Source organism: Podarcis raffonei, chromosome 11 (assembly GCF_027172205.1).
Source record: "Podarcis raffonei isolate rPodRaf1 chromosome 11, rPodRaf1.pri, whole genome shotgun sequence".
Lineage (NCBI taxonomy): Eukaryota > Metazoa > Chordata > Lepidosauria > Squamata > Lacertidae > Podarcis > Podarcis raffonei.
The window spans coordinates 1,366,079-1,378,152 of NC_070612.1; the positions used below are offsets into that span (position 1 = coordinate 1,366,079).

General features: G+C 52.0%; 1 protein-coding gene across 8 annotated transcripts in view; it reads right to left on the bottom strand.

Moving 5' to 3' along the window:
* Positions 1 to 3,590: 3,590 nt before the first annotated feature.
* IL11RA (interleukin 11 receptor subunit alpha) overlaps positions 3,591 to 12,074 on the bottom strand; it is a 136,660-nt gene continuing 128,176 nt past the window's right edge. For all 8 annotated transcript variants that reach the window (XM_053408061.1, XM_053408056.1, XM_053408052.1 and 5 more), the window contains 7 exons: positions 11,618 to 11,781; positions 10,367 to 10,530; positions 9,240 to 9,381; positions 8,083 to 8,178; positions 7,655 to 7,754; positions 5,667 to 5,749; positions 3,591 to 4,014 (listed from right to left, as the gene is read on the bottom strand). In XM_053408061.1, the coding sequence (XP_053264036.1) occupies positions 3,998 to 4,014; positions 5,667 to 5,749; positions 7,655 to 7,754; positions 8,083 to 8,178; positions 9,240 to 9,381; positions 10,367 to 10,530; positions 11,618 to 11,781 (766 nt within the window). In that variant the 3' untranslated portion in view covers positions 3,591 to 3,997. The remainder of the gene's footprint in view (positions 4,015 to 5,666; positions 5,750 to 7,654; positions 7,755 to 8,082; positions 8,179 to 9,239; positions 9,382 to 10,366; positions 10,531 to 11,617; positions 11,782 to 12,074) is intronic.

The following is a 12,074-nucleotide window of genomic DNA, read 5'->3' on the forward strand; positions in this document are numbered from 1 at the left end:
CCACAATTCACAAGAACACAGGAAGAGCCTGATGGATCAGGCCAAGGGCCCATCTAGTCCAGCATCCTGCTCTCACAGTGGCCAACCACTATCTCCTGTGGCAGTGAGTTCCACAGTTTAAATCTGCACTGCATGAAAAACTTTATCTGTCCCCAAACTCTCAACATTCAGCGTCAGTTGTAGTTGTTAAGAGGAGGGGGAGAAACTTTTCCTCTCTCCGGTTTATCCAGGCCGGGCATCGTCTATCATGTCACCTCTAACCCCAAACTTTCCTTGAAGCTAAGCTGCTGCTGCGTGAGAGGAGCAACAAACTACAGAGGCATCTGCAGTCCTTTCTGAGGCCCTGAGCCCTTCCTCCCCTCCGCCTCAAAGCAAGGCGGTTCCAGGTAGCCTTTCCTCCAGCTGGCAGGGAGCATCGCTTTGACCCCCGTGCTGTGGTCCAGCCATGCCAGCATCCTGGCAGGAGTAAGTGTTCCTGGCTATTTTTAGCCTCCCCACCTCCTCTCCCTCCTGTCATCTGGCGCCTGCTGCCGCCGCCACTGCTTGCCTTCATCTCAGAAAGTTTCCATTGAGTTTGCTGCCTCCGGGGTTGGCAAAGGCCAGAGACTCCTCACCGCACGGCTGGCCCCACCTCATCCGCTCGCTGGCTCCGGGGTGGTGGGTTGGCACGGCCGAAACGTGTGTGAGCAATTGCTCAGAGGGGCCTGGAGGCAGTGGGAGCGCAGAGGCAGGAAGCCTTGCCCAGACCCACACCTTAAACCCATGAACCCGGGATTTGCGGGAGACAGCGCAGACTAATTGCACACACACACACATTCCGGAACAGAAGCACCTGGGGAACATGCACATTGACACACTCCCTAAACACGACAGGCAATTTGTTCGCCTCACTCCGCAGAACCAGGCCACACACACACAACCACAGAGCATAGGAAGACCGTGAGTTGTGGCTGCATTTGAGGCCAGGATCCGTCTCAGTGAGAATCTTGTCTCCCTCTGCAGCCAGCCAGGTGCTTCTGGGAATCCCACAAGTAAAATGCGACGGCCGCAGAGCCTCCATCCCCAACACTTGTGTCCCAAGGTAGACTGCCTCTGAAGATGGAGGTTCTATTGACAGCCACCGCTAGACCTCTCCTCTCCTGTGCTGGACTCCAATTCCTATCAGCCCCAGCCAGCCTAATTTTGATGGCCGGGACTGATGAGAGTTGAGGTCCAGGGATGCCTGGAGGCCAACCATCTCCACCAGACTTGCGCTAAAGCCCATAGATGCCACTGCGGCTTGTAGCAAGATGCTTTGCAAGGAGACCTTTCTGTCTATCCTGGGTCTTTGTGGGAATGCACAACCAATGCCTGCATGCGGAAGAAGCCCTTGGCCACCTGGGGGGGGGGGCGTGGAAGTCACTGAGTTGCAGAGAGGAAAGTTTTCTGCTCTCCTCCTGCTGACTTGCAGGATGGCCACCTATCAGAAATACTGTATTTTTCGCTCCATAAGACGCACTTTTTTCTTCCTAAAAAGTAAGGGGAAATGTCTGTACGCCTTATGGAGCAAAGGCGTGGTCCCTGGAGCTGAATTGCCCAGGGGAGAAAAGCAGATCATGCTCTCTTTTTTTTGAAAGAGGGAAGTGGGTGTTGAAACAAAGCCGCTGATTGTTTGTCGATCGGGGAGAGAGATAAGGGACGCTAGAGATAAAGGAGGCTGCCTGGGAGGGGGAGGTAAAAGCCCATGGATCCTTAGGATTTTTACATTGGGTCACCCCAAATTCACCATCAGATCACATAGCATGTCCATGGCTACAGCCTGAACCAAAATAATCATGCACCCACTGTTTCATGGGGCTGCAATGGTGCAAAAATGTGGTTACAAAGCACGGATCCACATAGATCCTCAGGATTCACCATCAGATTACATGTCTGTGGCCACAGCAGGAACCACAAAAACCATACACCCACTGTTTCGTTCAGAATATTTTTCTTCTTGTTTACCTCCTCTAAAAACTAGGTGCGTCTTATGGTCAGGTGCCTCTTATGGAGTGAAAAGTACAGCACTTTAGTTGTGGTTCCTGCATTTCAAAGGGTTGGAATAGAGGAACTTTGGGGGTCCCGTCCAACTCACCGATTCCTCCCATTGCTTGTATCTCCAAGAAACAGGAAATCTCTCCCCCACCTCAGCTGCCTCCTGATCTCTATATTAATTGTGTGAATAAAATATGCATCTCTCTCTGTGTGTAGGTGTGAACCCTCAAGAAGCGCCCCCTTCTCCCAGAAGAGCTACGGGTGGCCACCAACTTGGAACGCTTTTAAAGAGGCTTAGGGGAGCCCCCGGGAGACACAGCTTCCCTTGGCTACCAGCAACGATGGCTCCAATGGCTCCATTCTGCCAGCACAGTTTTCAGCCACTGGGAACAGCCAGTGGAGAGAGTGTGGTTGCATTCGGGTCCTGCGGGGGGGGGCACTTCCCATTTGGCCCCCTCACCGGCCACCGTCAGAAGGGGAACCTGGACTAGATGGGACCCTTTGAGCTGATCCCATCTGAAGGCTCTTCTGTCCAAGTCCAAAGCACAGAGGGATTAAGTGGGGGGGGGGTCTAGGGATTGGAAGGGGGGCAGGCTGGCATGGCGGGGAGGGGGCAGAGAAAAAGGGCTACCCACTCCCAGCCCCCCCTCCTCCAGGGTCTCCACCTTCTGAAGTCCTAGCAGGTGTTTCCCACATGCTGATCATCAAGAGTGAGAAACATGCTTCCATTTTCTTAACCCCCCCAAAAAAACCCTAAGATTCCCAGCTCATGCCTAACAAGGTATTCCCCAGCTTTTGTGTTACAATCATGGCTGAATCTGCACCCACAGCCCCGCACCCAGGATCCCGTAAGGAGCTGCCTCTGAATGCCAGAGCGTGGAAGCCTAGTGAGCCCAGTCTCCTCGCATTTCCAGCACACTGACAGTGTGCCAAACTCTTCTTTGGGTGCAATGCTTTGCACCGAAGTTGAGCTGAACCGATACAAGCAGAATCTGATGTCCTTCAAGCTATATATGCTAAATATTCATTGCAACAAAGAGAATTCAGTTCCAGGTTTCAAACGCTGAGAGTAGCTGCATCTGTACAAGTTTACACGCGTGCACACGGACACACACACACACACACACACAGACAGATGGCTGCCCTCCTTCAGGGCTGGGGACCCTCCAAATGTTTCTGGCTTCCAGCTCCCGTTATCCTAACTGGGGCTGCTGGGAGCAGTGACATATTGAAAACCCCCAATTCCACAGCTCTGCCATCCTTGTTCCTTGCCTTTGTGGTTCGTGGGGAGGCTTTTGCCATCGCCTTGCACCCTGAGGTCTCCCCCTGGTTGGTGCTCCCTTCCTGGAATGGGATGCAGGATCCCACCCCTAATCCTCCATGCCCTGCAGATGCCACACACCCACACCCCTGCCACGCGCTGCCTGGGCTCCAGGGAAGCAGGTTCCATAAGCGATGCTGCCTTTAACTCGGGGCAACCGTTGAGGGAGGGGCAGGGTACCCAAAATGTCCCAGTGTCCCAAGAGTCACACTCTGGCTCCTTGCGGGTGATGGGGGCACCAACCAAACTCGGGGGCGGTCCTTTTGCCCCAAGCTGTGCCAGCCAACACCTACTGGCGCCCCCTGCCAGGCTCGGTGGGCAACGAAATCTCAACATTCTCCTCCTCCTTAGCTGTTCAGAGGCTGCCGGTCAGTCCCAAAACAGCATTCAGTCTGCATGAGGAAATGGGGAGAAGAGGATGTCTTGGGGGGGCTGGTGCTCAGCCAGCAGGGGTGCCCCCCAGGGCCAATACACCACCCCCAAATGTCCTGTTGATGAGCTTCTTTCCCAAGAGAGTCCTTCCATGGTGGTGGGGTCAGTAGAGGGGCATCCTCAGTGCCCCCCAGTCAATATGTAGCTGCGACTGGCGAGGTCAGTGGCGCTGATGTCCCTCTTGTTGGCGTGGGGGGTCTGCTGCCAGTGGGGAGGGGGGAGAGGTCCTTGCTACAAGATCTGAGCTTCTGCAGGAGGGGAAAGAGAAAAGGAGGAGCAGTCATAAAATCGCCTGAGAAAAACATTCTTCCTTCGACAAGCTGACTGAGATGCCCAGGAAACTGGTGTGTGTTTTTGTTCCTTTGAGGATTTTAACTTTCTCTGTGTTTTAAACTATTGTTGCAGATTTTTCTCAGTGACAACATTACTGTTCTCCGGTGCTTGCTAAAAAGATTTCCGGTTCAACAATGCCACCAGAAGTTTAGAAAGTTGATGTGAGTTTTAATGGGTTTTGAGTCTATTGCAGATTGCATCTTTTGCACCATTTTAAAGAGGTGCTTTTACAGATAATTTTATTGTTTTACTCTCTTCGTAAACCACTTTGATTTTTTTAAAATAAAAAAGAAATTCAAGCTGCATATAGATTTTATGGGATAAATGAATGAGAACTAAGAGGGCAATAGAGAAAACCAAACAACCGACGTGCAGGAAGAAGGAAAAACCAGAGGAGAGCGTCCTGGCACCGGACGGACCAGCAGCCACACTGAGGACTAGAGTCTCCTGTCCTGCATGCCTGTTGATGTGCATCCCAGTTGATGCTTTAGTTGAGATTCCTGCATTGCGGGGGGTTGTACTAGATGATCACCAGGGGTCCCTTCCAACTCTGCAGTTCTTTGCTGCAGCCCCATCCAGGAAGCCGCCTGAGCCCTTGGGAAGCTCCGTCATGCAGGATCTGCACAAATCCCAGGTCTCCCTGCTAACGTCTCTTCTGCTCAATGCTGCAAGCTTTGCAACGTCTATATGGCTGAGCTCCCAGGAATGTCCAGGCTGCTCTGCATGGAACATATTAGGTAAAGGGACCCCTGATCATTAGGACCAGTCATGGCTGACTCTGGGGTTGCAGCGCTCATCTCGCTTTACTGGCCGAGGGAGCCTGCGTACAGCTTCCGGGTCATGTGGCCAGCAGGACTAAGCCGCTTCTGGCGAACCAGAGCAGCGTACGGAAACACCGTTTACCTTCCCGCCGGAGTGGTACCTATTTATCTACTTGCACTTTGACGTGCTTTCGAACTGCTAGGTTGGCAGGAGCAGGGACCAAGCAACGGGAGCTCACCCCGTCGCGGGGATTTGAACCGCCGACCTTCTGATCGGCAAGTCCTAGGCTCTGTGGTTTAACCCACAGCGCCACCCGCATCCCTTTACCCGCCTCTGAAACCAGCCATATGAGGCCTCGGCCGGCAGGACTCTCCTGGCAAGAAGCCCCTTTGGGATTCTGCAGGCCAAAGTGGGGGGAGGACGCGTTTCCAGACCGGTCTGTCTGCAGCAGCACCCCCTCTCTGCAGTCCCCACCCTGGACCTCACAGCCTTCAGGCAGGTGTCAGGGGCGTCTGGAGGAATATGGAGGGGACGCATCAGCAGGGAGATTTGCCCAGCTGTGCATCCCAAATTAAGTCCGATCAGAAGGTTGGCGGTTCGAATCCCTGCGACGGCCTTGAATAATAAGCAGCCAGCAAGAGGGTGGCCTGATCCTGCGGGCCCCAGGACAATGCCAGAGGGAGGCTTCCTGCCAGAGGAGGTCTGTGCACTCTGAGGTGGAGATGCTCCTGCCCCATATCCCCTCTTGGGGGAGCATCTTGTCCCCCTCCCCTTCCTCGCCCTCCCCACAAGGTGCTGTACTCACTGGGCAAGGCCTTCATGTGGATGGCAGCGGCAAGGAGGTCGTGGTTTTTCGTGGCCTCTTTGCTGTGCTTCTTCATTCGGACCCTGGGAAAGATGGGGAGGGGGAGAGAATTGAGGCGGGGGGCGCTTAGCCATGGGATGCATGTTTAACCTGGAAGAAAGGAAACTGAGAGGAGGTGGGCTAACCATCTGCAACTATCAGAAGGGCTGCCCCATGGAAGGTGAGGAGACCATGTCTTCCCCTGCTCTGGAGGGGAGGACAAGGACCAATGGATTCAAATTGCAAGAAAGTAGATTCTGACTCAATACGAGGAGGAACTTTCTGACTGTGAGAGCTGTGGAACAGGTCTCCCTTGCAAGGCTATGGACTCTCCTTCCTTGGAGGTTTCTAAACAGAGGTTGGGTCTGTCATGGGTGCTTTAGCTGAGATTTCTGCATTGCAGGGGGTTGGACTGGGTGACCCCCAGGACCCCTTCCAACTCTACAATTCTTTGTTTTGTATTTTTTTATAGGATTTTGGTTTTTTTGTTCTTGCACTTTTTAACACGATGATTGATTAATTTATATACCGCTCTCCATCTGAAGACTGCAGGGTGGCTTACAGCATATAAACAAAACACATGGAATAATAATAGAAAACAACAATATTTCCCCCCCACACACACCTTTAAAATGCCCTAGATTTGTTTGTATGCCACCTTGATATTTGACAGGAGGGGGCTGTCTGCAAATATATTTTAATAAATCTGAATCGGTGGTTCCCAGAGTGCGTGGTACTCTGGCCACACTAGCTGGGAGGGAGGGGGAATTACCAGGGTGGGGTGCAAATAGGCAAGGGGGCAGCGGGGGCGGGGGAGGCTGGAGGTGTGAATGGCTAGAGACTTTTAAAAGTTGGCATGGGCGAATCAAGTGCATCCATTTTGCTGCATTAAACTAAACAGTTTAAATTTGATTTTCCATAAATGTGCATAACATTGCTGCTGTTTTGGATTTGATTGTGTTACTGCCTTCCTTAGTGGGTTGTGCAAACTGTAACACTTTTTATAGGGTATTGGGTGGTGTTAGGGGCCTAGAGATGAGCTCATGGAACCGAGAGGACAGTGGCCCAAAAATGTTTGGGAGCCGCTGATCTAAATGAATGAACTGCCCAGGTTGTGGTACTTCGCTGTGTTCTGCCTCCTGCTCTGGCAGGGCCTTTCTGAGGCTCTTCCAAGCAAGTCCAACCCAGTCCAGCCCCCTCTCTGCCCATCTGGACTTCCCTTCCCCGGAACTGCAAGCCTTTATTCCGACTCTCCCACCAGCCCCAGCCTTGGAGACACAACCAATTTGCGTCTTGTTTTAGGTGGACGGTCTCCAGAATCGGGGTGGATTCCAGCCAGCGAAACACAACAGGCCAGGCTGGGCAGAGGACGGGGCACAATCACAGAATTGTAGTGTTGAAAGGGGTCCAAAGGGTTATCCATCCTAACCCCCTGCAGGATGTGGGGCTGGAAGTGGCAGCCAGACCTTCTCCCCTGTCAGACTTCCCACCGGCCATTACCCACTGGTAACTTCCCCTAACGCACATATTTTTGCAAAGTGATTTCCCCTAATAAATGCATTTTTATCCACACTTTATCTCGGAGTACACATTACTTGACTGGAGAACCTCACTGCAAAATTCAGAGATGTGGGCCTGCGTTTTGATTTGGGCGCTGTTTCTGAAAGTGCAAATCTGGTAGGCTGGCTTGCCAGTGTGAGCAGACTCATATCTCTCCCCCGTCCCTGCTCACAACTGGGGGGCCACCACAGATCAGGCCCCGCTCCCATCACCGTAGGTTGAGTCACACCTGCTGACACAACCATGCCAAGGGCGGAAGCCAGGGTTTGAGGGGTCGGAGGCCCCCCAAGTATGGAACTGGTCCTCCCCAAGCAAGGTGCTCCAGCAGAAGTGTTGGAAGGAAGGGCCTCATCCCTTCTGGAGAGAAGGGAGGGTGAAATCACACTTACCACATCAGAAAGGCGAAGACCAGAATCACCGCCAGGACAAAGAAGGCAAAGACGCCCAGCGACACCAGAACCGCCACCTTCTCCGTGGGGTCGCTGTGGCCTGTTAGGGGCAGAAGGGAAAGGGGTGTGATGGCCTGGGACTGGGGCTCAGACTCGGGACCAGAGGGGACTCAGTCTGCACTGGATCCTTTGCCTCAGGCATCATCTGAACCAAGTCTGGGGCCTGATTCTGAACAGCCCCAGTCTGCACAGGTTCCCCTACAACAAGCACCAGCTGGGCCGAGTCAGGGGCCTGAGTCTGCTAATATATATATATATTTTAAAAAAATAATGCAGCACCGAAATCTCAACACAAATTGAAAGAGCTTGAGATTGGATGGTGCCCGTCTCCCCCTTTCTCTGTGTGGGGCTGAGAATGAGAGACCTACCAATGGGGCCATTGTTGGGGGCCAGAGAAGGCTCCTCCGCTGGGCTTTCTGCCTTGATGGCTGCAGTGGCTGTTTCGCTGGGTACCAAAGTTTGTCCTGGGGAAAGAGAGAAGCATTTTAGGGAAAAGAGGGAGATTACAGAATCATGGCTCTCCCCCTCCTCATTTAATCTACACAGCAACCCTGTGAGGTAGGTTAGGCTGAAAGGCAGTGATTGGTCCAAGATCACCCGGTAAAAGCTTCTTGGCCAAATTGGGATTTGAACCCAGGTCCAAGTCAGACACTCTAACCACTGCACCACACTGTTTACTCCTCCTGCATCCTTCCTGATTTGTTTGCAGGGTGTTGATGTACCTTTCCATTAAGTCAATCATTCACCCCACACTTTTCAACGCATTTCTCTGTCACTTTCCAAACAGTAAAAAGTCCTATTCTTCTTCCTTTTAAAGTGGAAATGTAGCAATTCAGGACACATCCAGACTTCCTTTTGTGTCGCTTTTCTAGGTACGGGTCTGCACTTCAAAGCTCCATGACCAAGCACTTATTATTTTGCCTTGTTGCTTTCCCCACGAAAACCCGCTCTTTACCATGGAAAAAATATATGAAGAAATCCCAAATTGCCGTTTGTTTCGATTCCGTGTTAAAGAATGGGTTTTCCTGGGGAAAGCAGTGAGGCAGGCAAACAAACGAACCAACAAACAAATGCTCAGACACAGACCAGGAAAGTGAGGACCTGAGTCAAGAAAGCGCAGAGCAAAATTTAAGTGTGGATGAGACTTCGTGTTTTAATCCACTTTACATCATACCTCATGTTACGTCCGCTTCATGTTACGTTCTTTCAGGTTACATCCCACGGTGACCCGGAAGTACTGAAAAGGGTTACTTTCGGGTTTTGCCGCTCGCGCATGCGCAGAAGTGCAAAATGATATCACGCACATGTGCAGAAGTGGTGAATCGCAACCCGCACGTGCGCAGATGCACCACTGAGGGTTGTGCTCTTTTCATGTTGTGAACGGGCCTCTGGAACGGATCCCGTTCGCAACCAGAGGTACCACTGTATTTGCACAAACGTGAGGTTATGGTATGTGCTTGGAACCCCCTTGCAAAGCGCCTCCTTCAAACAAGGCACATGCCTCACAGCTGTGAGGGCTGCTTACCCGTGGCCGGCATGGCCCACGCTTCAGGGGTCCACTCGCTCCAGCTCCCAGCATCCAGGAAGTCCTTCGCGCTCACCTGGACCACATGCAGCAAGCCCAGGAAGGCATCTGTTATCACCTCGGACACGTTGGCCGTCTCCACCTGCAGATCCAGGATACACACAATGGGCAGATGCAGGATGAGACCCCTACTCTCTGCTTCCCAGAATGTGGCATCCTGTCGGGCAGTTCTTATGTTTCTGTTTTTGGGAGGGTGCTCTCAGCTCATGCCACCAACCAAGAGCAGGCCATAAATCTGTGAGCCGTGAGCCCCTGTGGACACATACTTCAAGACTGGTGACAATGGATACATGCCCTTGGGGCAGATCCTATTCGCCAGGATCAGTCTTCTTGGAAGGGAAGCCCTGATAAGAACCTCATAAATACAGGAGCAAACCATTGGCCCATCTAATTGTGCTAAACTCACAAGCTCACAATCTTTCCACAAAACCCTGAGCACAGCTGGCTGAACAGTGAAGATTCACAGAGATACTCAGAATCAAGGAGACTTTATTGTTAGTTAACAGAAGTCTGCATTTAAATCCAGATATTTTGGAGGAGAAGGTGATGGGACAATGGAGTTCTGGCAACAAGGACATTTATATATGTTTCCTGTTGTGACCAAGATACCAATGTTGGCATTCAACACTAACAAATACAACACAGATTGTTGCTGAAGACACCCAGCTTGTCTTATCCTTTACATCTGCAGGTGAGGCAGTGGAAGTGCTGGACCGTTGTCTTGCCTCGGTAATGGACTGGATGAGAGCCAACAAACTAAGACTCAATGCAGATAAGATTGTGCCACTGTTACTGGGTGGCTCCCGAGACCAGATAGATGGGAGATCGCCTGCTCTTGATGGGGTTACCCTCCCTCTGAAGGACTGGGTGAGTAGCTTGGGGGTCCTCCTGGATCCTTTGCTAGGTAATGGGACTGGCAAATTCAGCAAACAACAAGAGCAATGAAATAATAATTCAACAACAAGCCAATGCCGGGCAGCTGAGCCACAGTTTCAGAAGTGGGCAGGCAACACTCCTCTTTCTGAGCATAAGCCCTGGGCTCCATCCGCTCCTGTCCCTCAACTCACCATAGCCCAGGAAGTGGAGGTGACGGGTCGGTATCGCAGGCGGAACTTGAGCAGGAAGTGAAACTCCTTGGTCCAGCTGGAAGGGTATTCCCAGCTCACCTGCAGCCGGTTGGGCACCGAAGGCACTGGCTCTACCCGAAGATGCTCCGGTGGGTCTGGCTTGACTGGGGGACAAAGCAGAGGGGTGTTGCAAGCGATGGAGGGGGGCAGTGTTGGGATTTGGACTACGTGCCATTCTGTGCAGCTTCACACCAAGCAATTAGAAGTTGGCCGAAAGCCAAGGATGACCGAGCAGAGAGGAGTTAGTGGAGCTTGGATACAGCTCTACCACTGGTTGAAGTCTCACACAGGCATGATGACTTATGACCTTACTGACTGGATAGTGTGGTGTTCTGGGTTCTGAGAGTCTTTGGAGTTTGTTGAGAGACAGCTAGTAAAGATCCGTATCTGTATGTGTTCTTGTATATAGTAACTTGTAGTAAAAAGGTAAAGGGACCCCTGACCATTAGGTCCAATCGTGGCCGACTCTGGGGTTGCGGCGCTCATCTCGCTTTACTGACCGAGGGAGCCGGCGTACAGCTTCCGGGTCACATGGCCAGCATGACTAAGCCACTTCTGGCGAACCAGAGAAGCGCACGGAAACACCGTTTACCTTCCCGCTGGAGTGGTACCTATTTATCTACTTGCACTTTGATGTGCTTTCGAACTGCTAGGTTGGCAGGAGCAGGGACTGAGCAACAGGAGCTCACCCCGTCGTGGGGATTCGAACCGCCGACCTTCTGATCGGCAAGTCCTAGACTCTGTGGTTTAACCTACAGCGCCACCTGCGTCCCGCTAGTAACTTGTACAGTCTGCTGTAAATAATAAACACCTCTAAGTAACCAAGTTACTAGTAGCAGCGTCTTGTTCCTGCTTCGTCCATCCTGCCTGCAACTGATTGCTTTCTGGAACTCTGCGCATGCTCTGCTAAGGTCTGGCTAAGGTCCTGCAACAGGTCAAAGTTGCAAAACACCAATAGGAAGCCCATTCCTTGAGATCGGCCGGCCAGCCCTGGAAATGCCACCCTATCTGTACTCAGCTTTGGACTGATGGTGGGCACATAGTTTGGAAGAAGCATTGCTCCTGGAATGAAAGAAGAGACTGCCTTTGAAATACTCCACCCTGCCTACTCGATCTGGGCCAAAGAAAATGGCTCCGGCAAAACCAGGACATTGCTGTGCTTCTCCCCCCCCCCCAAAGGGCAGGACTTACTGATGCCTTGCATGATGACGTTCAGGAGGCGAAAGTTGGAGCCCAGCGGATTCACCTCCGTCACGTTGATCCAGTAGCCGGTCCAGAACAGGGACTGGTGGATGGTGCAAGAGAACGGGTGGGCAGGATCCTGGATGCAGGGGCCCTCCACAATGGGCAGAGACCTGGCCAGAGACAGAAGCGGGGATAGGAAGGCTTTGGCAAAGGCGGTGATACGATTGGTGGGATCCGCTGTGCAACCCTCTCCTTCCGCAGCCCACCCCACACCAATGCAGAAAAAGAAAATAAAACTGCCAAGTCCACGAGGGGGAAATCTGCAGGAAACAGCTGCTTTTTGGCAGCAAGAATATTATTGGCACAAAAATGGAAGCAAGAAGAATTACCGACAAAAGAATGGTGGATGAAATTGATGGACTATGCAGAACTGGATAAATTAACAGGAAGGATTCGAAACCTG